The following is a 26,156-nucleotide window of genomic DNA, read 5'->3' as shown; positions in this document are numbered from 1 at the left end:
AACAACTGTTTACACGTAAAAGTGCTAACTATCTCATCAATCTGATTCTTGTTGTCATTGCATGGTGCTATTTCACTGGTTGTGAAAATTGAAAAACGTCAAAATGCTCTGTGCGGTGTAGTTAATTTTTTTTTCCAACAGTTTTGCCACTGTCGTTCTACTGCGCAGGCGCAGATATCGCACAGGTCCTAACTGTCATGTGAAAATTCAGACGCTGCTTAACTTTTTTGATCCATGCACATATAAACAGGGTATTAGTATAATATTATCATAATATACACATCAAATTCAGAATCATTGACTCCATCATTTTTGAATACCAATAAAAACTTTATTTAAAATTTCTTTTATACTTTTTAAAAATAATAAACAAAAGTTATTTTAATAAGAAGAATAAACATGTTTAGAAAATTATTGCTGTGAAGCCCAAATATAGGCATTGGCAAATAACTTCTGCCATGGGGAATTAATATTTTCCTTATTGCTTTTATTTCCATTTAGCAGATATGGACATTGCCAGGTAAGGGTACATCTTTCAGGGTGAGGCATCATGGCCAAATGTCGCCCGTCTGTTGAACATATACTGGCAATACCACCTGCAAAATCACAAAAATACTTTTTTTCATTTCTTTCTTTCTTTCGACCATGTCTGATCCTAATTGGATCATAAGGGCCTTCACAGAGTAGAAGTTTGCTCACAAGAGAGTTTTTCACATGAGAGTAATGTTTTTATTAGTCAATTTCCTAATATTTACTGATATATTATATACATCCGTGTGTGTTTGATAATTGTATGGCAACCATAGTTTGCTGACTTAAATATATTGTCACTGAGCTGTTAAAACCTCTAATACACAAAATTGTAATTTTACAAGAGACTTTATAAGCACAAAAATGAAGGTCTCTGAATAACTTGAAAATATCTTAAAAACGAGTAAAAGGAAATCACCAACATCAAGTGTCTCTAATGGCTCTGATGTAATGACTACGTACATTGGAAGTATTACAGTCTTATTAAAATGCGACATTATATATCAGAGGTTTTTATAATTTATTTTATTTCGACTATGTGGTGCGATATGACTGAAAAGAAAATATAAAAAAACCCTTTTTTACTAAATGTGATTTCTCGACTTTTTTCATTTCTCGAGATTGGAAAATACTCTAATTCAAGAATATTAAATGCGTCAGCATTAACTCAGTAGAATTCCATTTTACAAAATGATAATATAAATTATATTAAATTCTGCAGTTTATTTTTAAATCAATAGCTATTTCGGTTGCAACACCATAATCAAGACTACAAAGTTAAAAAACTTGCCTACGCTTACGTATAAAACTCATAGTATTAGACGGCATGATCTATCTCCCTCACCTTGGTACTGAGAATATTACCTACATACTTACATGGAAACGGTATTGATTTAAAACAATAAATTTACTTTCATACAGGTTATTTAGTAGTATTTCCATAAATCTGTACCTTTCCATGGCCTAACTAAAGCATTAACATTATAAATAATTAACCCATATTAGACACAAGAAATTTATCAAATGAGATAATTTAATAAAGGTGAAGATAATGGGCTTTTGATTTATTATATTATTATTATTTTTGGATAATTCTTTATACAAAGCTATTCTAATAAATTCAATTTGAGTCTCTTAAGGAATTTGAATTTATTTTGAGAATGGAAAATTTTGAGAATCATCCTTTCTCATTATTTTTTTGAGAAATCTCGATCACAACCTCTACATCAGGGCTATTAACAGTTCCATATTTATTTACTTATAGGTATGAAAGTCTAATTATTATAAAAGTACTCTATCATTTACAATTAATGGTTATAAATTGAATAATCAGTAATCAGATAATGTTTTTATTAATATAATGCAGTTTTGAAAATAAACTGTTGAAGTTATTTACTCACATATACTTCCATTCGGATTCATAGGATATGCTTCGGTGGGCTTGCCTTGGTCATCCACATACTGCATGCAGATTTGTTTTTGGTCCATGAGACTTTGAAGGACTTGAGAATTTTTAAAAGTAAATCTTCCTTCCCCATGGGCGACCCAAATACCAAGTTGCGATCCCTCCATGCCGCAAAGCCAAATTTTGCTTCCCATTCCTTCAGTGATGGATACACATGACCAACGGCATTCAAATCTGTGATACATGTCAAACATATAAGTATAATCATGTATCGTAGTGAAAATTTGGGCACCCTAGGCAAACTGCACCTCTGTATATAAAATATTTTGTATTCTACTTACTTGAACAAAAATATAAAAGAAATAAATTAAATTATTCTTCTGTTTCAAAAATATTTCAATTAATGTATTATACTTTCGCTGTTTCATGTTATATGGAAAGAGTTATAAATGAATTAAATTGTTCTTGACTTCTCGAAGTTCATTGATAATTCTTAGACGATTCCAACAAAAATGTTAGAAATATTCTCAGTAAAATGTTTGTACCTAATTGGATAAACTCACTCTTTCAATAAGATATTGTAGTGGCGGGCAGTATGAAACACGTGCAGTGTTGCCAACACAGAAACTAAATTTAAACATCAAAAAACAATTGTCAAACTGAAAAGCTCAAAACGTCCGCCATCGGCAACACTGCATGTGTCATAGAAATAACAATAACATTCATCATAAATAGGGGTAAAAATGTGTCAAATAAATGAACAAATTGATTGTTAAAGTGGGTGCCTGGTATGGCACCCCACTCATTCAGCGCACTAGCCATTTGCCTACTACATCACTAAAGTTTTGCATATAATAAATTCATATACACGAATAGTCACTTATTTCTGAACTATGTATTATCTAATATAAATTACCTCTCTGATTTGTTATGCTCAAGAACAATCTTAGCATTCTCCTCTATATTACGCGGTTTACTTTCTGACTCTATCCAGCCTAGCAAGGCCATAAGCTGGCATCCATTGCAAACTCCCAAGGAAAAGGTATCTTTTCGACTCAGTGCAAAATGATTGAATTGCGTACGAAGCTTGTCATTGAACAAAATAGTCGCAGCCCAGCCTTTTGCGGATCCGAGAGTATCTGTGTAATAATCACAAAACAAATTAAATGTGTGTTTTGAGAAAACAAATTAAATGTGAAGATTTACAATTATTATCAATAGCTAAATTGCATAAGACATACCGGCGTAACTGAAGCCCCCTGGGAAAACTACACCCTTAAACATATCAAGGGAAATAGATTCATTCAATAAATCTTGCATCGTCACATCATAAACATCAAACTCTGCCTTCATTAATGATGCAATCATTTCCCGGTCCCCATTGGTACCTAGAAAAGAAATTGTAAACATAATAACAATACGACGATGTTCCTTCATATGAACCTTCTACTGTTTCCCTTATCAAAATTGCCAAAGCAAGTTCCAGTTTGCCGTAAGGGCTATTTCTCTATGCAACAAATAATGATTGCTTCAACATTAATATTTTGAGCAAATCTCATATGAATGGTGTTCTTAGTAGCAATTATTATCATGCAATCGTTTGTGGTTGAATAATGGTCATTTCAGTTCCAAATGTGGTGACAAATGGTAATTTTAATAAGCTGTAAGTTGAGCAAAATATAAATAAGAACATATGAAGGGTACACGGCAAAAATAAGCTCATCACATTTTTTTCAGCAGAGGAAGTGCTCAAGATTGGCATCATTAAAACTACCAAAATCGATTTCATTGGTTCATAAATGAAGAGACAAGTGTAGTCAAGGCAAAAATCAGCTCATTGTGAATATATGATAAACCTGCACAAAAACGTAGGATATATTTTAATTACTTTATTTCACTTTTATTATATTTCAAAATACCCGTAACCCAAAATGACCGTAGTATTTAAAGGTGAATAATTGTACATTGTCATTTAATTCAAGTAGTTAAAAATTGTAACGAACATTTTAGTGCAGTTCTGTCCAATTATAATTGATTTCATTAGCTTACCCTCTTCTCTAATGACGGCCACACGTATGGGATTTGAGATCTTTTTCAAAATCAATTCTGAATCAAAAGTTATTTTGTACATTGGTCCCGTTCTAGTTTTTAAACCTGAAAAGGATAAAGAATTAATAGAACTGAAATAGAAATTTTCTATGTATGCAATCTAAAAAGCAGTAATTTGCAGTTGTGTATTATTGACAAACCAATGTAAAATTAAAATTGAAAGGAAGCTCCAATAAAACATAACAGCATTTCAAGCCACTTTTATGCATAGCAAACATCTGCTGAATAAAACAAATTATGTAATATGATTATTTTATGTGAATAGTAACTAAATATTTTTTAATATTTCCATTTAGTTGTAAATATTAGTTTATTTTTTAAGTCATGTCAAAAAAAATATCTAATATAATAAGTTTGTATCTATATTGTCCACAAAGAAATAATTTTTATGTCAACTATTGTTTGTATTTTGATTCGATTATAAATTACTCCAATTTTTTCTGACTATTTATATGAGAAGTTTTCCGCCACAAGAATTTTGTCAGGCCTAGCTCAGATTTTTTCATGCATTTGATTATAGATATTGTAGTAAAATTATTACACATGATAACAAAACTATGTGAGTGCAAAAAAATAAAACATTCTAAAGTATATTTGACCCGGCACGAAAAAAAAGTCTAGAAAATGCTCTTTTTGAATATAAGGTGAAAAGGCATGATTTAAATAACCATAATAATAATAATTATGATATCGTACATTTAAACATTAGTGTTGCCGGAAGATAAAATATCATTTCACTAATAGTGGACAGCCTCATGCTAGAAAAAGTATACTTAATAATGCTTGGTCTTTTACAGTCAGTTATACATGTTCCATGAAATATATTTTTATGAATTCCATGCAACATTTTTTGGGTCATAATCTAGTATAAAATTTTGTATCTTTTTAATCGGCTATGTATATAGGATTATAATAAATTTGTAATTGATTGGGTGTCAAAGACAGATGTAATAAAGTACAAAGAATGTAAAATATTACCATCCCATTCCTCTTGAACACAATCTGAGTTAGCCTGCAGTAATTCGAGTCTGTAACTGGTTTCTTCCCACGTACGCAGCAACGAGTACACGTCACAGCTGAGGAAGAGCTGACCATTGAAGGTTACAGTTATCGGGGCTTCCATACCCACACCGACCGTCTTACCGATTGGTTGGCATACTACACCGCTCGATCTATAGCTTTCTATACAGTGGTCCACATTATCTGGATTCACTTCTAGAATCAGCCCCAACTCTTCATTGAATAGGGCATATAAATAATCTACATCAGAGATATCCAAATTGACTTCAACGCCGCGCAGTCCAGCAAATGCCATTTCAAGAACGCATGTTATGAATCCTCCGTCGCTGATGTCATGGCCAGATAATATTTGTTTATCTGCAAAAAAAAAAATATTATGCATTACTTTAATGTTCAATATTTTAAATTTGACAAAGATTAAAACTGAGAACTTAGACAATAGTTTCAATTGACATTACGGATTGTATTTAAAAACATTGTGTTCTTTCGATTTTACTCTTTTCAGAGGTTGTCCATTCAGGAGGTCTTTCTTTCACCACTAATTCCACATTCTACCGAAAATTATCAGATGCAAACTCATATTGGAATTATATAAGTAGTCCATAAATGATGTCACACGATTTTCGTCATTTTAATACCCTCCTCCTATTGTCACAGTATCTTTTAGCCCCATCTAAATTGCCATCACATTAAAAAACAAATTTTTTGAAAATTATCTATAACTTTACCTATAACGATCACAGAATTAACATAAAACTTTGTTTTAAAACCATTATAATGAAGTTCCACCGCGTAAACGCCAATTCAATTAATAATAATGATTATTACCTTTGATTAGTTTTTGTGTTACATTAAATGCATTCCGCAAGCAAATTGGATCATCAACATCTGGAGCTTGGTCTCCTTGCTGTTTGTAACATTGAGCTAGAGCAGTTCCGCCAAGCCTACCCAAGAGATTAGTAAAAAAAAAAAACCAAAGAGATTATTAATTAGTTTCACAAAAAATTATTAACAAATGAGAATTTGTATGGAATTACCGATACTTTCCTGGAGAAATTGGCACCCAAAGCAATGTAGATCCCATTTCTTTCAAATATGGCTCAACTTTTACCCTGATATCGGGACACGGTGCATATGTCGAGACAACGAGGGTTCCTGGTGAGTTCACTACAAACAAAATATAAAACACAATGTATTTTTGGGAGTACATAGTGTCATATATACAATCATACACCTACATTATAAACAAACAAAACTACAGGTATTAAAACAACATTATGTGTTAATTGTTGACTAAAGAAAAGTTACAGTGAGGCAGAATTCTAAACTGCTGTCAGTGGAGTCACCTGTAGGAAGCTAATGAAAAATACACGAATTTTAAACCAACAGTTCGATTAATGCATATTACTTATTATAATATGATGTGTCACATACCACAATATAGAAAGGGCAATTTATAACTCTTCACTGTAATACATATCAATGATATCTGTTGCAGCAAACTTAAAAATAAAAAAATTGAATGGATTAATAAATTGTTGTCACAGCAATGAATCATTAAAGTATAATATCTTGAAACCTTTTTCTCCTTTAACTCCGGCAGCCATTGACAAAGAATCCTTTCCACCATCGACCGCTATTCCCAATTGACTCATGATTGAACACATCGCTCGGCAAGCGACGGCCAATTTACCGCCAGCATCTCCTGTCTTCCCACTCCACATCCAATTTCCGGAACACTTCACGTCTTCCAAGCACGAAATTCCGGCAAACACCTACAATAAGAAATATGTCTAAAAAAATTACACCAAAGAAACATATTATGTATTTGGAATGAGATACAAATGTTTTACCCCTCACTATGAAATTATGCTAGATTTACAAGGGTAGTCCCAGAAGTACACGACCTAACAAATAAAACACAAAAAATTTGGGAAAAAATATCTTTATTTCTCTACATAGTCTCCTTTTAGTTGTTACACTTTCCCAGCGATGTTCAATAGCTTCGATACCCTGTTTATAGTGAAAATTGTCGAATTGTCGAGCTCCTCAAAATAGCCATCAACCGCAGACTCCACCTCTTCATTGTTGGCTAATCTTTTACCACCGAGCCATTTTTTCAAGTTTGAAAACAGAAATTAATCTGAGGGGGCTAAATCTGGCAAATAGGGTGCGTGAAGAAGCAATTCAAACTTTAAACTTTCAACTTTTGAAATGCCTACCATGTCTGCTAGCTCGCGCACTTTCAGTCGACGGTCATCCAATACCATAATTTTGTGAATTTTCTTCACCTTTCACCTCATTTGGTCGACCACTGCGATGTTCATCTTGGCAGCTCGTACGGCCTCGTTTAATCTCTGCCACCCAATAAACGAAGGAGCAGACACCCCCAGAGTAGAATCTAGCTCCGCTTTGATATTGGTTGGACTGAAGCCTTTCAAATGAAACTATAGTCAATAAACTATTTCTTTTATTCAGTCTTGTAGCATAATTGATTCAACACACAGGTTGGTGCGATACCATAATGGTTATACGGGATCCGTTGAGGTTCGTATTTTTTTCAAATATGATTTTTTCTAGTGGGTATGTATCTGAAGTGTTTTCAAGTTATGAAAGTATTATCACATAACGATGACCAATTTTTTCCATGTTTACAAATTCACAGAGAGGGTTCACTATTGATGGCTGTCAAACAAATACTGAACAATGTAGCGTCGTCAAACTTCAAACTTAAACTTTATAAGATTGGTATTTTCTAGCATAGTCATTATTTTCAAACAACAACTGCCATCTATACGTCAGGTCGGGTACTTCTGGGACTACTCTCGTACAATTTATATAATAATTACAGTAAAATATAATATGCATACAAACAACTTTACTTACACTTAGTGACTATTGCATCAATTGATGTCAGCTATCTTTTATGAATTTTTTTTTTAATAATCTTCTGTAAATGATACTTTCATGGAAATATCAGATTCTCTTGATTCATGATCTCAAGAACAAAAATGAAATAAAAGCTGTAATTAGAGTCTTATAATATTATTATCACCAAATACTGTGATACTTTTATTTTTATTATTTCATTTTTAGAATTGCAAATTCCGATAATTTGGTACAAGCTTGTAATTATTTTTTTATTTTAAAGTCTAAACAAAAAAGTTGGCCACCCTTAAAATACTGTATTGTGTGATTTAGTGTAATAGAAAAATTACCAAGTTGGTGAGTGCTTCTCCAACGGTCATTCTTGCTCCGATTTCGGGATCAACGAAACCTTTCAATGTCTGCGTTCCGATGGACGTTGCCGCACCGCAAATATCCGAATGGGAGAGAGCGATAATACCGTAGTCGGCCAAAGGAGTGTGCAATGGCCCCACACACTGTTGTTGAGCTATCAACCCAGTTACGCATCTGTCAACCTATCAGAAAAAAATTTCAACAGATTTTTGACGATGATGATGTCATCATTCACATAATATTATATTTCAATAGGTTAGCGTTAGTGCACAGATATTGATGTTTTGAGAAAATCCAAATTGAAAGATTCGAATCAATTAGATCGAGATGGACATATTATGTACTATGGTAGTTAAATGACATAATATCTTCTCAAATACCCTATTGTATGATATAGACAGGTGTTTTAGGTATAACTCAATTTCAGTAAAAATTGAAAATACAATACCTGTGCACTAACCTATTAACTTTTAAATCAAACTGTATTTTTATTTTACATACATAATATATTTTACATACATAACATACATACATCATATATTTCATTAATGCCCTACCAACATAACGACGTTGATCTGACAATAGTATCTATCTGCATTTTTGTCGAATTCTGGGTTATTGGTGTATTTTGTACAAAATTTGGTGACGGATCGGATGGAAATATTATTGTTCTACGAAAAAAATCCTAAAGTTAATTCAGCACTGAATAACTCTTACTAATGTGATTTTCGGAATGGCGAAAATATAATTTTTTATTAACAATTTAACCCCACTAATACGTAACTCATTTTCACCAAAATGTCACCTATGCCTTTTTCTGACTGACTGACATAGTAAATGTATTAGAGCAGCGATTTCCAAACTAGGAGGCGCGCCTCCCTGGGGAGACGTGGAGTGTCGAAAAGAGAGGCGCGAAAAGTTTAACACAAATGTAGCTACAGATTTCAAGTTTGCAAATACATAGTTTATAAAACAGCCGCTAGTTATAAACTATATAAAAAAAATAGTCCTATAAAATGTTATTTGCAAACCTGTCTGAAGATATGGAGACTAATTGGCTGGCTATCTCGAATCTAGGAACGATAACTTTGTTGGTAAACTTGTCTATTTGGTTGAAGTTAAAAAAAAATGAGTGAATAAATCAAGGACCACTAATGCATTCACTGATTTAAAAAGACAAAGTGAAGGCATGTAGAAAATGATAAAAAACGTTCATTGAGTCATGCGGGTGTCGATGCAGTGCGGTACGCATGAGGTGACCTCATTTAATTCAAATTACAAAAAAATAAGTTCGTCATGTTTCCACTTTTAAATGATTTCTGCGCCAGATATATTGAAGCAAACAAAAATCTATTTGCTGAGCACTTGGATAGTTTCTTGGATAGTAATAGACGGATGCACTTTCACATTATTTATTTATAAGATCTCGATTTTACAAAGTTCGTGTGGATATAGAATCCATGGCCCCACAAGGGGTGGGGGGGTTGACAGGACTCGGGCCGGGGGCCCGGCATGGCGGGTCCACCAGCTAAGTGAGATTGACACACATCACAAATTTACTCTAATAGTAAAAAAAAAGTCGCCCTTGTTTCAGTGCTATTAAATATCTGGTTGTGCGTTGCAATTTGATGTGATACCTATATGATGATTGATATATATTCAAAGATAAAAACTCCCGTATATAATTTAGTAAACACTACTTTAGAGCACCACACTGCCCTTAACGTCAGCAATAGGAAGGTGGGTCCGCTTCAGGATGTGGGGCCCCTGATAGAATCCATTTGTCAATGAACGATGATGAATTTGGATAGACTACTATTGAAAAGGAAAAATTGATAGAAATATCATGCGATATTTCATTGAAACAAAAACCCTAGTTCAATGTTGGTTGAATGCAAGTGAAGAATAATATAATACAAGAAAGAAGAATTCAAGAAAAGCAATGCAAGTTGTAAGCACTGCTACCATTTGTATCATCACATTTATGCGAAACGGGATTTTTGCATTAGCTGCAACGAAATCCAAATATCGATCCCGTTTAGTAGAAAAAGAGTGCTAATAAACAAGCACATCCATCGCATGAAAAACAAATTAATTTAAAAATGAATACGATATAAGTAGTAAAACTTTGTTTATTACTAAGTTTTTTTATTTATGTATTAGTACCAGAGCTCGAAATGGACTGGAGCGCACCGGAGCGCCGTTCCTACTCGTGAAATCGGTAAAATTATCGCTCCGTCTCGTAGAAAAAATAATTTGACCGTCTAAGCTAGACAGGCCATATAACAGAAAATCTAACACACTTATTTTTATGAAATATACATAAAATTTGATAACTATGTAAGAAATATCTTCAGAAAACTGTGTAGCGCTCCGGTTTGTAAACTTTTCCATTTCGAGCGCTGATTAGTACATGTCTGACTATTTAAAAAGGTGTCTGTATTATTTAATGAAATAAAGAGGGGGAGATGCCAAGATTAGATTTTTTTTAAAGGAAGGTGTAGTAACATGAAGTTTGGAAACCACTGAGAGCTTGTCCAGGACGCGTGTCTCGCCATGATATGTCGTGACTGCATGTAGACGGCTCAATGAAGTCACCTGTACCTCGACCGCGTGCAAAAAGTGACACGCGGCGATTACATGTGGACGGCTCAGTGAGGTCACATGTACCTGGAATGCGCGTGAGTTTTTACTCGCGAGTCAAATCGCGCCATCTGGATAAGGCCTTAGTGTAGTAAATATAGTGTCATACCTTATTTGTAAGAAATCGTTTGCTGCCAACGGAAACCAATCTCAGAACTCTGTCCAATGCCATCGGTAAATTAAGTTTTGGTGGGAACACGAGAGACTTAACGGGCACGGGAGTATTTGTTAGCATGAATTTTTTTCTCGGCATATTACCTGGTGAAATAATATTATTGATTTAACAAAATTAATCAACATACAAATGTAATTTACCACAATCAAAACGATTGATTACCTAAAACAGCTTCTAGATCAAGGTTGAAAGGCAATGATTCGTCAGTTTTCTTATTTGATTTGTATTTTTCAATATTATCTATTGAATCTTCAACAAGTTTAACGAATCCGTCACCCGTCACCTCGCCGACAAATGATACAGGGCATCTTTCTCGATTACAGATATCTGAAAATCATAAAGATTATTTAGATAAATAATTGCGGATAAATGCCATAAATAATACATTAATTGCGCGTATTTTTAATAAATGAGAAATGTATATTATAGTGAACAAATTAAAAAATATGCAGATACCTTCTAAGAGTTCCCTATGTTCTTTTTTACAAAGAAGTGCATTATTTTCTTGATACTCCGCTCCCCATAGCTCCATAACAGTAATGGTGGGATCACCGAGATTAAATTCCTTTGTGAATACAACAGCTCCTTCGGGTTCAACTAACTCTTTCAGTACATTTCCGTTCCCTCCGGCACCCTGGTCATGTATCGCTAAAAAAACATGTATATTAATTAAAATATACCAAACTACCGACAAATCTTGTTAATCTAAAATTTCCACTTACAAAATGAATAAACTATTTTTTTTTTTTCTAATTGAATTTTAAAATTTTAAATGAACAATATAATATCCAAATTCATCGCTCATCGTGGCCGAGCGGTTTCCACGCCAGCTTATAATGTCAAGGGTCCCAGATTCGAATCCTGGGTCTGGAAAATACACATACTGTTTTTCAATTTGTCTTTGGACTCAAGAGTATGGACCTGATAGGTTGAGCAAGTGGCTAACATCCATTTCTCGGCGGCTCTCGTGGTGCAGTTGGTAAGGCGCTCGCCTTCCACCCGAGAGTTCCTGGGTTCGATTCCCAGTCATGACAAAAACATTTATGTGTTTTTCTCAAAGCCTGGGTGTTTGTGATTGTTCAAAATTACTAACAACCACCTTGTACGAAAAAGCAAGGACATGGTTATTAATAATTCTAAAAAAAAAAAAAAAACATCCATTTCTCATAAAAACAATAATCTGTTAATACAAACCTCCACTCTGTAGATGCCCGTGTGATCTTATTAGGATCGGACATGGTCAAAAGAAAAGAATATCATAAATAATAATGAACAAATTAAAAATATATATCGACAATGTAATTAGTACAATAAAGACTGTTATGATCAGATTTAGGTAATAGACAATTAATTTCGAATTATGAATTTTGAATTAAAAGTAAAGTTTGTATAAAAATTATTTTGTAAAGTTGAAAATTCTGATTGCAGTAAATTTTAAATTATCTGTCATCGAGAGTTAATAGTTTCAAAATCGCATTAATTTCAGAAATAGTGAACCATTTCTCAATATACTAAAGTTCATTTCAAATATATATAGATAGCATACACTAAAAATATCATTTTACCTAAGACAGGGTTGTCAGAAGCTTCCAAGCATGCTCTTACAACTCGATTGAGACGGTTTCCCATTTCAGCGTCTCCTCGCTGTACGGCACCAAAGTCTAAGGCGGCAGCTCGATTACTATCACCCTGAACAGCCACCGATGAAGCTGCCCCACCCCCTACTCCGATGCGGTACACCGGCCCTCCCAATTTAACTACCAACATACCTGAAACCGGCAAAGATTTCTCATATTTTCATTTTTCATTGTTATATTATTTCATCAAAAAAGTCTCATTATGTCACTGGATAAAATATAGTTTTGTAGCATTTATTCATCCACCTTTACAGATACACAATGAAGATTTCAGAATTCTAATTTTCATAAAAAATACACAAGTGAAAAAAGATATAGGTTCAATATTAAATACCTTTCCAGGTAAAAGGCTACCATGTTTACATTTTGATCTCTTACATTTATTTATCTGGTTGATTGATGATTGAAATGCACAGATTGATATCAACCAAGCTTATAGAAGTTTGCACACAGTGTTTGTAAGTCACATATATTTATTGACGCCGAGAAATGAGAGGGTTTCCCATAATACAAAATTCAGATCTGAACATGGACCGTAACCAATCATAGCCATTTGTGCATTGTAATTGGGTAGGTAGGTCCGGTTGTAGAGTCTATGTAATGTTTAGGGTCTAGATTTAAATTACAAAACAAAGTTTAGTATACTAGATGTGCAGTAAAACGGACTTCACCCAAATATTGTCTCGTCCACCAGATATAAATACTTTACGATAATAATAAACTTTGTAAATTAATTTTTAATTTTTTCACAGCCCATTTGGGAAACGCTGGTTATGTATAAAGATGTTAGCCATCTGTTGACGGCATTGGAAACATCCTCAGTTATTGTATGTATTTGAGAATACGTGCACAAGTATTTGGGTCAGTAGGTAGCTAAGGGGTCACGCACTCCAAGGTATAACTAGGATTTTTTCTAATATGTAGTAATGTTTATGAGGTTTTTCAGGTTATGGATATCAATACCTTTAGATGGCTTGATTTTGTTTATCATATTGTCCGGCATGTAGCCAATGCCACCGCTAAACATAATCGGTTTGACGAATTCTTCCCTTACGCCGCCTCCATTTTTTAATCCATACGACTGTACGAATCCAGTGATGACCGGTTCGCCAAACTTATTCCCATAGTCAGACGCTCCGTTACTTGCTTCAATGATGATTTCAAGAGGTGAGGCAAAGTTTTCAGGGTACACCCAATCTTCATCCTCCCATGGTAAATCATAACCTTTAAATAATCATTGTTTCATTAGATACATATTTTTATTTAATATAATATTTCAACGCATACCTTTTTTAAATCATTACTTTCGTAGTAATTGTTATTCTCAAAAGAAAATTTTTGATTTGTGAGTTCAGTTTACAAATTATATATATATTAATTTTATCGCTAAAAAATACATATCGTCAGTCTATCAGTGTAAACCTCATAAATCCAAAACAAACTCTTTTTTCAGGAGACAGTAAAGTTGTGATTATATTGAGATGCACATTGCATACTATCACGTGACGTCACAGTAAGCTGCCGCTACGGGAAAAAGGTATGTAATGTCATTTTTCTTGGTGTTTGAAATGTTATCAGACTGATGTCCCAATCCCATAGCACATTTTGAACCTTTACACGAATATTGTCAGTTAGCAAAATCTGCCAAAATCACCAGAACAACAATGAGGTCACCTCATGCGTACCGCACTGCATCGACATCCGCATGACTCAATGAACGTTTTTTATCATTTTCTACATGCCAACACATTTTCGACTCATGTCAAAAACACGTGTTTTTTGTTTTTAGCGGTTTGCACTATGTATTTTCTATAAGAATGTTGTCTATTATTTATGGTCTGCAGGTTGGGTTCTGTTCAAAATATTATCTATGGACGCAATATCGCAAGTAATTTTAACAAACGCACGTGAAAATACTGTTTAAATTAATTGAAATTAGCATGAACAATGAATAGTAATTCAAAATACTAATATATTAGAGTTGGCACTCTCCATCATTGAATTTACAGAGATCGTGATTGTTTAAAATATCTCGCAAAATGATGAAACCATAGACTAAATTTGTTACCGTGACATCGTGACAGTACGCGACATGCATCATAATGTAATTGAAGCATAATAACCATGTAATTTTCATTTTAAATAAAATTTTGAACTCTTCCGACGACATCAGAGATTATCATTATTGTATTGAATAAAAGTATCAATTCCTCATATCCATATCAAATTGGAGATCAAAGCTGAAGTCTGAAAATTGTTATTGATCATCAGCAATTGATATCAATACCAAAAATTCAGTCAAAAAGTATTGATACTTCAACATTCCAATTTTCAATTACTGGATACCTGGCATTTTAAGATTTCCAACACAATAACCAGCTGTCCCGGCTATTGTGTGGCCTCCTCTTCCGACGGCCTGGACATCTCGAATCCTTCCACCGGTGCCTGTGGTGGCTCCACTGAATGGGGCCACGCCCGTTGGCATATTGTGAGTCTCGGCTGTGAATATCAGATCAGAGTCCACCGTATCCATGTTCATTTTAGATGCAGTAGTCACAGATGACGGTGTCATTTTTCTGTGGGTGAACCCGCGAATAGCGCTAAAACAATAATTCAATAAATCGATTACAAATAAGGAGGTTTCAGTTCAACATTACTAATTTTATTTATTTATTATTTTATTACTAACTTTTTTATTTGTATAATATGACATTATAATGGAACAATTTAACATGCTGAGATGCGATTTATTATAGTACGCACGTCTTATGTCTAGCCTATTGTATCACTTTCTCTCGCTTGGACTATGACTTATTTTCTATCATCTGAACTTCACGCTAGTGTGGTATGTATAGGTAGAGTGAATGTGAATATTGTTACGGTTGCTATTCTCGACTAACATTTATATCAAGCCTATTGCATCGCTTTCTTTCGCTCGGCGCCGTTCTGAGTGTCTTGTTTTCTGTCAAAACTATCAAACCTCTGGCTAATGTCATACGTTTATAGCAGCGATACTCAACCTGCGGCCCGCGGGCCTCATGCGGCCCTTTAAACTTTTATGTGCGGCGCAAAACACATTTATTATCAGGAATTTCGTATATCTTGAGATTCGTTTCGACTTTGACGCACAGATAGTGACATCCGAAGAGGATTGTCATTATGGTCCACATCAGATCTGGTATAAGAGTGTTGCTATTGCACACGATTAATTTAAAAAAACACGCATAATTTTTAAAATCTCAAAAATGTTTTGTAAAAAAGGGGGGGGGAGGGGGGTTTCATGATTTTTTTCGTCACACCAGTACAAATATATGTACTTGGCCCGAAGAAAAAAAAGGTTGAGTATCATTGGTTTATAGTTATCACCATGGATTGCCAAAATCAAGTGGGCTGTGATCTACTTTCCAGTATCAAAACTGGCAGTGATCTACCAGACTCCCATGTCATTCTTCAACTTGAACAAAGGTATTGTATTTGACTGAGGACATTGAGACGTTACTTGTTTTTAACCGTCACAAAGAAATAATCAATTTCCCATTTGTTGTGAAAATGTTAAGTTTTGGTCTTCTTTTGGGCATTTACTGTCCTCATCATCAAACTATCGTCCTAGGGTCCAAAGAGCTTAGAGCGCAACAGTAAGGGGAAACCACACCTCAGTTTAAAGCGCGAGGATTTTTCTCCTCCTCCTTCTCTCACTCCTGCGGCAGGTCATGAGACATGAGTGGTTTCCTCATGGTTAATTTGAAAACGATTTTCATATAAGCTGGTTAAGGAATTTAAAATAGTAATGGTTAACACTTCCCCTTCAAAACCTCAATGAAATTATATAATATTACAATTGAATGTACACGCCTTTTACAATTTCATGTGATCGACGGGTTGGACATGACTGATATAGAGACATGTATCGATCAAAACAAATATTTCTTCATTAAATATTATAATGAAGAAAGTAAAACAACATGGGAAGTTCTCTCTAATTATATGTCATATGTATACATAATTTTTGAAGTTATACTTCTTTTGGTGCGTTTGGGAAAACAGATCAGAGTGTATTTTTGGCGTGTGACAAAGTTGCGCACGCCGATGTAACAAATTTAGCGTGTGACGGAAGTTACGCGGGCCGATGCAACGCATAATTTATTATTTTGATTATATTCATTTCGGTCTCAAGGGTACATGCGCATGCGCAGTGTCATTTACTTATCGTTCAATACAACCAAGTAAACAGCATGTGTTGTAAACATAACAATATTGTGTCATAATAAATATATACATATGTTTATAAACAAATTTCTGGAGACTAACATTCTACACTGTTAATTTATATTCATAAAACTTTATTTATATTGGAGTGTATATCTATTTTTCATTGTAAAGTTTATTTATCAAGATTTGAGGCTATATTTATGTAAGTATTATTTATGAGTAAAATTATATATCAATAAATAATAAATAAACTTTGTGAATGTTGAGTTGTTAAATAATTCAAAAAATATATTAAAATTTGATTTTTTATTAATTCATCATGGGCACTTCTGCATCGATTATAACTGCTGTATGGCAAAGATGAGTTTTGGTCCAATATAATAATTAATAAATTACAATTATAATGTGCTATATGAGACACAGATGAATCACGTATGTTTTCATTAACCTAATCCATTGTAATATTAATAGACTCAGGTAACGGCTTATTTTGTTTTGTTACGCCAAAGAAGTATAACTTCTAACGCGCGTACATAAGTACACACAGCGATTTTTATTTTGGATGTGCACTTCTTGTGCGGTAATTGAAACTGACATGAATAAAGACGGAATTCACATAGCACAGAGTTCCAAAAATATGCAAACTTTCTTGAAGCAGTCATTTATATCTATAATTTTACAAATAGGGCTTTATACAAAAGAAAAATGTGTACCAATTTATTAAGTTTTTCAAATCAGTTGAGCTATGTGCGGCAATAAATTTGACATGTGCGCTCACCTAAAAATTTGTGTGTGGTCCGCACAAGCACACATCTTAGATGGAATACTGATGCTAAGGATAATATAATAATAATAGGCATACCTGCTGTTGTCTCCAAATTTTATCACATTATTCTTATTTGATGTCTTTTGAGTATCCATAATCATATCAATTAAAGATTCTTCATACTCGACATTGTCAAGTATTATTTTACCCTTAAAAAAAATTAAGAATTGTTTATAAGTATACATAATTTACAAGACTGTAATAATACTGTCTTCAAAACCACAATATTTGTGTAACCCCGGAGGAAGTGTACCATCTATCCAAGAAGAATACTTTCAGGAAAATATAATTTAACATTTTTAAGTGTTCAATGTCTATGGATTTTCAGCTGTTTGGATTTAGGAATTTCAGGTTTATATTATGAATAAACTCAAAAAATGAATTAGCTCTGAAAGATATGATACTTTAGTTACGAAACCTGTACCTCATTTTAGGCAAAATTATAAATATGACACACTGGCTCTGAGGTGCATATTTTATTATATTTTGTTGGTTTAATTTAAATAAAATATTTTGACAAAAATTTAAGTTATTATTATGCTATTGAAATTACATATTACCTTAAAAAACCAATGTCGAGAATGTTCACTATTACTTTGGGCAAGATCAAAACACTCGACGCTCGTTGGATTTCTTTTTAATTTATTCATAAATAAATCTGAATAGAAATCTATATCCCAATCATCAAATGCCAAGCCTAAAATTAAATTAAACACATTAATACAATGGTATTCAAAGCATACCCAAGAGTGAGTGATTAATTCTCATGGGTGCCACAGACTATTAAAAAAATAAAATAATTCCAGCAATATTAATTTATGCTTTGATGCGCGATCACAATGATACATTCGTAAACTTTGGCGGCTGTTTTCTTCATGCAATAACAATATTTAACCTGCTCTTCCCTTATCGTAGATATAACACAAGGAATTAAAGTAAAATATGACTTCATTTCCGAATGGCCAATAACCAATCGAAATCTTTCAGGAAAGTTAAATAAGCCAGAAAAAAGAAAATGGTCTCTAATCTAATTTCAAAGGGAATATATCTATTGGCTGCTGAAACATTATTTTAGGACAACATGAAATATTTATTCTTTATGAGTTCACTAAGGCGCCGTGAAATGAAAAAAACCGCTGTATTAATTAATAAATAGCTCAATAACTATTATTAAGATTTAGTAAAATCGCAATATATTAATTATTCCATGAATTTACCAAGTTTCTTATTCACGTCACGCATGGCTTTTTTTCCTTGCTCGAGTAAAGGCACCAAAAACCATTTTTCCAGATCCATGGGAAGACCTTCAATGAAACTCGCCCTGGGTAAGTTGTCTTGCGTGTAAACACATTCAGTCATTCGGTCATACAGTATTCGCGATAGTTGGTCAGAGATATCTTTTGAGAATGTTTCCTCTCCTTTCATTGTGATGAAATATCGCTTGGACACCTCTAGCCGGATGATATTTTTCAGTCCAACGCTTTGACAAATTTGAACTGAATTACTCGAATCAGCTGTTGAAAAATTGAATCTAAAAATTAGAAAAATAATATATATCTATATAATCAATGAACATGAATACATGAAACTAGATGAGGATTCAGTAACATTTAAAGCTAGCAGTGTAAATACAATCGGCATGGAAGAATAGACAGAGAGGATAATATTATTTTCACTTCATAAACAATGTCGACATGCAGTCTTCTGTAAGATTCTAGCTGACTAGTTATAAAACTGAATGGTTCATGATTAATACCAGTACATAATATCTAGTTATATTAGAAATTAAATGAGAAGTTCTTTGACAGGTAGAGGGCTGGATGTAAGCCACTTGTCCAATTCATATTAATTGAAAAACATTAGGTACAGAGTGTGTATGTAAATAAAACGAGTGAAGTTACTTGATGAAAATTGAATTATATGAATTGGTTTTTGCATGTCGGGTTTCACCTTATGGCACCTGGCTGATATAGAGCGTACAGAATTTATACGGCAAAACTCAGGTTGCTAAAACCGATTCCTATGGAGTGGTACAAAAACCTCATCAATCTGCATGTAAAAATGTGTATTTCACCCTGCCAATGTGTGTCAATCTCTTGGCTCATTAGCACTCCGCGGTAGACCCTATGTTGATTCTAAGTAGTATTAAATTATTAATAGATATTTGCTATTAAGATTTAACATAGCCGTCCGATTTGATTCAAAGTATATCTAACACACTTTTAAATATGTTGTAAATAACTGCATTTTTGGCAGCTTCAGGAAGAGCCTATTAGGTCCATATACCCTATTATATTATGCAACTTATTAGGGCCATGCTCTGGGTCTAAATACACATTGAAAAATATCGTGTGAATTTGCCAGACCCGAGATTCAAACACGAGACCCACAACTTCATAAGTAGACATCTATCTTGGACTAAAGTAGATTAAAATATTCAGACAATTTTTTTTCTTTTCCATTGATACGCAAGATTTAAGAATGTCGCATTGATTATTGAACATACATACCGAGCGGACTGGAACCTACATCCATTGAAATCTGGCCAATGTACTTCACCAATAATATTAAGCAACCAATATAACACTAATCATGCCAAAATCTACTAACAATGCGTTTTAAGTGTTATTTCAAATTCCGTTAATATAGGCGACTAGCTTTTATAATTCTCAGTCACTCTTGAACAATATATACTTATGTTCCTAGATGGCACAGAGATTTTTCCAAATTTCAGTTTTAATATACCCACTTTAATTTTTATATTTATATAATAATAATAAATTTTATACTATTTTTCTACAGTGTTCCAAATTATGTATGCAAAAAAAAATATTTATATTTAAATAAATACCTACCTAGGACCGCATTCAATTATCCCTTGACTCCCGTTCAAGTTTTGATAAAATGATTCGTTTTGTAAGTTTTCTGGGTATAGTGGAGATGACAGTATCCATTTTAGCATGAGAGTCTGTTGATCATTGAGTAATTTTGCTTTTTCATCCAATTCTATGTGATAGCAAAATTCGGTAGACAAATCATCCACATTGCTATTGATGCACTTCAATCGCGTCAGGATTTCTTTGCTTTTATGAGCACTAAAGGCTGGCGATCTATAATACCGTATAATGGTCATCCTGGATCTGTAATATAAATATATGTTTCAACCAACCAATGGGTACAATATGCAAAGGATCAGAAAGTCTGCAAAGCTAGTCTCAATGTCAAAGTAACTCGATAATGCAGACAATAGAATTATTTTAATTAATAAAATGACTCAATACAGAGTTATGCAACTGCAATACAAGCCTGTAGCTACTAATGACAGAGCAATCAAAATGAGACTAACTATGATCAAATATTTAAATAGGCAAATAATATTATGTTTCATAATAATATGAGCATTAAGTAATGTGACACTGGAAAAAATAATCCAATCAATATTATCATTATCATTTAGTTTTGTTTTTATGCTTTGCATGTAATAGTATAAACCAGGGAACACAAAATTAATACTGGGTGTGGTCTAACAGGCCACCGATCTCAAGTGTGGAAAAATATGCGATAAACTTAAGCACATTAATGCAATGCGCTTTCAATACTTTGAGAAAGTCGGCGCATTTTTTTACTTAGGTTTTATGGCCTGACTGTTATAAAGTACCTTGCTTCAAAACCTTGGTCTATACTTATAGTACGAAAACATCTTCTTGGCTACGCTTCTAGGCGCTGTTGTTTACTAAATGGGAGGAGCTTGTTAGTTTATAATGGAAGTGTGGCTAAAAATGGGCGGAGCATGTTAGTTCACATTTTTAACACGTAGCCAAGATGTTTTTGTACAGTAGTGATGGCTATTAAATTTTATATCTTATTAATCTGTTCTGTGGTATAAACATACTGTAATTATGTTTATACCTTTAGAGCGGCATGCACAATCTAAGATTTCGATCCTAAGGATAAGTCGCCGAAAAGCATGACTTAACTATAGACAATCCTGAATACAGAGTTAAGGAATCCTTAACCATAGGCTACTTTTGTTATGAACACGCCCCCTTCTGTATTACACATGAGTGTAGGACCGTAACAAAAATATCGATATTTTGCTATTGATAATTTCTTTCGATAACGATGGATATATAAAATTATAAATAATCCTTCGCAAACAACCATAATTTGACAACGGGGGGGGGGGGGGGGCTAACAGGTCTCTAGCCTGGGGGTTCAATCAGATAAGTGAGATAAACACACATCACAAATTTGCTCTAATACTAAAAAAGTCGCCTGCGCACTATTTTATTTCAACGATTTTAACGTCTTAACAATAGTAGTACGAAGCATTTTTTTATTATCGTATGTCGATACTTGACAACTCCGCAATTCAAATAGATGTAAATTCTAATGGTTTTAAGTTTTGTACTATTCCATTTGAATCGTTTTTTGCGACACGGGTATCGCCTTTCGGCATCTTTGGGCACTATGCACACTCACCAATGGTAAATACAATTGACACACCGACCTGGCTCGTATAAAAATGACCCATTTACTGCGTCCAACGCAACTGGTGCGTTGCCCATCAGGTGGCCATTAGATATAATTAGCATGTTATTTAAATGTGATAATTAAATATTAATTAAATGGTCTGCAGTGAATGGGGACTGCGGACCTTTTAATATAGAGATATATTAAAAAATACACAAAATCACTAAAAATACAGTGATTTTCCTTAATTTTACCTCGAACACCATTTGAATGCTGTATTTCGAAAACGTTGCCTGGCAAATTTTAAAAAACAGTGACAGTTGCAAAAATCTTCATAGTACCTAAATACACAAAATGTTAGTAGTTTTTTTAAAGACAACGGTTAATATTTGCTATAAAATAATATATTTTACATCTACCTACCTATTTATTTTTATACCTATAGGATTGTTTTCACTATTTTGGCTAAAACACAATAGTGACTTGTAATGTTTTCAAAATTCAGCATTCATTTTGAAAACGCTAATGTTGAGCGTCACATTGCTTTTAACCCTAAGTAAACTTAAAAATCCTGGCATGGGGAGTGGGGGCCCGGTTCAGGTTGTGTGGGCCACCCTTTCCTTAAAGGACGATTCGTCGATACTTTCTTTCGATACGATACCCATTCCATGTATCGATACTTTTTCAATGGGTGGACAGGTCTATGCAGTGTTACTTGGTTTTACGTTTTGAGTGTTACCATGTTAAAAAAATATCTTGCGGTGCTTGTAGAATCACTTATAATTACTTATAACGGAAACATAAGAGTATTATAATTAAATATTAATATGTATTTATAGTTATTGCATTTATAAAGTGCAGTTGTCATATTTTTGTCATCGTTTAACAATTATAAAATAATTTACCTAAACTTATAGGAAAGAGAATTTTTAAATATGGTATTGAAAAAAACCAACGAAGCTTTAAGATGATCTTAGCTAAGGACGATGTTTCTGCATAGCGTTTTGTACTGAGGAAATTTTAGTTAAGACAAATGTTTCTGCATTCCGCTCTTATACTGTTAAGATGTTTCTAATTCATTTGTTGATTATACTAATTATTGTAAACAAATCCAATGGTGATGCATCAATAACGTTGTCATTTAAGGTCATAAAAATATGTTGATTTGAATTCTTGACAAAATGATATCAAGAAATTTTCAGTATATTTGATTCCCTTACACCCATCGTCACAAAAAAATTTACACCCCTATCTAGATTAGGTACTACATATTTTTAAGTACAACCCAATGACATTTAACAACCCCATTCATTAAAAAAGAAATTGGTGTTACTGATATGTCACAGCATTTCAGATAAACAAAAAATAAAATCATTTCATATAATATATGTACTTATATGTTGACCATTCCTTATCTAATATTATACACGTCATACTCTTAAGAAATGCATTTTCTTGGTCAATATTTGTGTGATGATACCTAATATATTTATATTTTATTATACAAAATTATATAGGTTATATATGTTATATTACATAGGTCAATGCATGCGTACGAGTATCTGAAACTCCATTCGAAAACAAGTCAACAAATTGAATCTATTGATCTGAACAATCACAACAATTTTATCATTATGGATCAAGAAGAGGTCAATTCATCATAACAACTAAATATTTATTGAAAGTATTTGATGTCAAGATACAAGAGGCTACAGAAAAAATAAATATTATACAAACTGATTGCAAAACGGTAGGTTTCATCCAGGGGCATAGGCATTGCAAGAATCTGCAAATGATACACCTTCGTAAAGTAAAAAAATTATACCGTTAAAAATTCCCTAAATCTGGGTCTGATATTTTTTGTGTTCGGTGAATGAAATTCTTATTATACAATAGTACTTATATTACTCAGGAAGGATAATATTTATAAGTAGATTGAAAATAAATTGCTTATGAGTCTCATACCGCTGTTAGATCTGAAATTAAATTATATATATAAATTGGTTTTAAAATGTTTTCCAGCATCTGGCTTACCAATAGATCAGTAACGTCTTTAGGCAAAATGCCGCTCTTAAGGTGACGCATCAGTGAAACGCCAAATAATTTTCAACTGTATGCGCGACGAAATTTTGGACTCGCTTGCATTCATTGAGAAAACGTCGAGTCAGAAGCACGTCACTTTGCTGCGTGATGGCGACGGGCCAATTAATTCTAAAATCGTGTAAAGATTACTAAAAACGTTACCCATTTACTTTAAAAAGAAAACATGTCAATGAATATATTATTATTGTTACTAATAGAACAATAAACAGAACATAAAATGGACGTATGTTGGATTTATATGACAAATAATATTTCGTTTGACAGGCGTCATTTACACCCGCGACCCGCAATCCGCGCATCGCCTAGCAACGATCTTTTTAGACCGTGCCTCAACTAATGCATGGCCTTAAGCAGACTTATAATTTCGTCCTCTTTTAGTTTTAGTTTCAAATTGTCTGAAAATTTGTTAGGTACCTAATTACCTATTTTATTTTACCTTAGACAGATAAATATACTAAAAAGTTAAAGTTGTCATCGATACCATCTACCGAGATTAGGAGCATTTCCACGAAATTTATTCTCAAACAGTGATGATTCTAGTTACGTGGAGATCTGTAACACTTACAGGTTTGGAGGCACCCTTGCGAAATTTTCGCCTATGCGATCAACCACCAACCAACGATATGTAAGTATTATAATACATAGTTATATTGTCAGGATTTTTATGCTTTGATTACTTTTTTAAACTAGGATGTCGATACTTTGTAATAAATAGACCACATCGTCTCTGTCACTCTCAAAAGTTGTAATATTTGTTATGTGCCGCCCCCGTGCAACGTATGACTTACCTACCCCACGGGACGTCACTGGTAGAACCTGAAGATACTCATAAGGCGAAACCTGGGTCATTAAAACTGATTCCTATTGAAAAAATCTAAAGAAATTTCGTAACAGATTCGTTTTACAGAGAATGGATATCAGCCACTCGCTCAAACTATCAGATTTACATATTCTGGATCGTGATCTAGATGTGGGATCAAACCTACTAAGTCTGTCATATGTTAATTTTGATTTGATGTGACTTGTGGTTTTTCCAGTTTGTTTTTGACTATAATATGGGGTACTTGCTGTATCATTATTAATAAAATTAAAATAATTAAATTGTTCAATTTTAGGAAGGAGGTAAGTAGGTATATAATAAATGTACACATAAATTTCTTTAGTGCATAACTGGCAGCAGTCTAGACCCGGCAATTAGTTCACAAAAACCGGTTCTTTCTAATAAGTAGTTCAATATTAGAGATATCTATCGATGTCTATCAAATATTCTGACCGATTCTGGTTTCTGTATCTTTGAAGAAAATGTTCATTAACAAAATTAGTCACAAGAAACTTACCAGTAAATCAGGTAGACGAATTAATGATAATACTTTCAGGCCAGAATACAGTTAAAAACGTTAGAATATATCAAAATTATTGTTAGTTAAAAACTTATGTGAACGAAAACACAAACTGTCATCCTGAAGTGACAGTTCAAAAATTAACCAACACGGCCCGCAATTTTACAAAATACACGCGGTAAACAGCAAACCATTTAAAACTACAAACTTGGCAAAACCAATTTTAAAATTACCCCACATGAAATTGAAAAATAATATTCCTGAAACTCAGGTCATTAATTTTTACTACTATCGTATTTAAATTCTGTTATTTTAGATCACTTGCAATATTATTCGACATTCATTTTCATCCTAGAGAAGTCCAACGTGAAAAAATTATTTGTTTTCATATTTAAAATTCTTATGCCCCTGATGCATTGCTCAAGGGGCTATAGCCCGATGCCCT

General features: G+C 33.3%; 1 protein-coding gene across 1 annotated transcript; it reads right to left on the bottom strand.

The window, feature by feature from the left end:
* Positions 1-314: 314 nt before the first annotated feature.
* Pfas (phosphoribosylformylglycinamidine synthase) lies at positions 315-25,930 on the bottom strand. Its single transcript, XM_085952013.1, has 21 exons — positions 25,709-25,930; positions 20,651-20,935; positions 19,013-19,326; positions 18,356-18,492; positions 17,832-17,944; positions 15,107-15,360; positions 13,724-13,984; positions 12,689-12,892; positions 11,580-11,771; positions 11,286-11,450; positions 11,058-11,206; positions 8,284-8,487; positions 6,645-6,840; positions 6,103-6,232; positions 5,894-6,009; positions 5,024-5,422; positions 3,986-4,090; positions 3,178-3,324; positions 2,853-3,075; positions 1,932-2,170; positions 315-596 (listed from the first exon to the last, which is right to left on the bottom strand). Exons 2-21 carry the CDS (start codon positions 20,926-20,928, stop codon positions 412-414), a joined length of 4,011 nt encoding a protein of 1,336 aa, XP_085808139.1. The 5' UTR covers positions 20,929-20,935; positions 25,709-25,930; the 3' UTR covers positions 315-411.
* Between the last annotated feature and the right edge of the window lie 226 nt (positions 25,931-26,156).

This window comes from Rhyacophila brunnea, unplaced genomic scaffold (genome assembly GCF_057557595.1).
Source record: "Rhyacophila brunnea isolate RB1 unplaced genomic scaffold, BYU_Rbru_1.0 scaffold_3, whole genome shotgun sequence".
NCBI lineage: Eukaryota > Metazoa > Arthropoda > Insecta > Trichoptera > Rhyacophilidae > Rhyacophila > Rhyacophila brunnea.
Note: the sequence above shows the minus strand (reverse complement) of the source record. Positions and strands in the feature narration are given on the sequence as shown.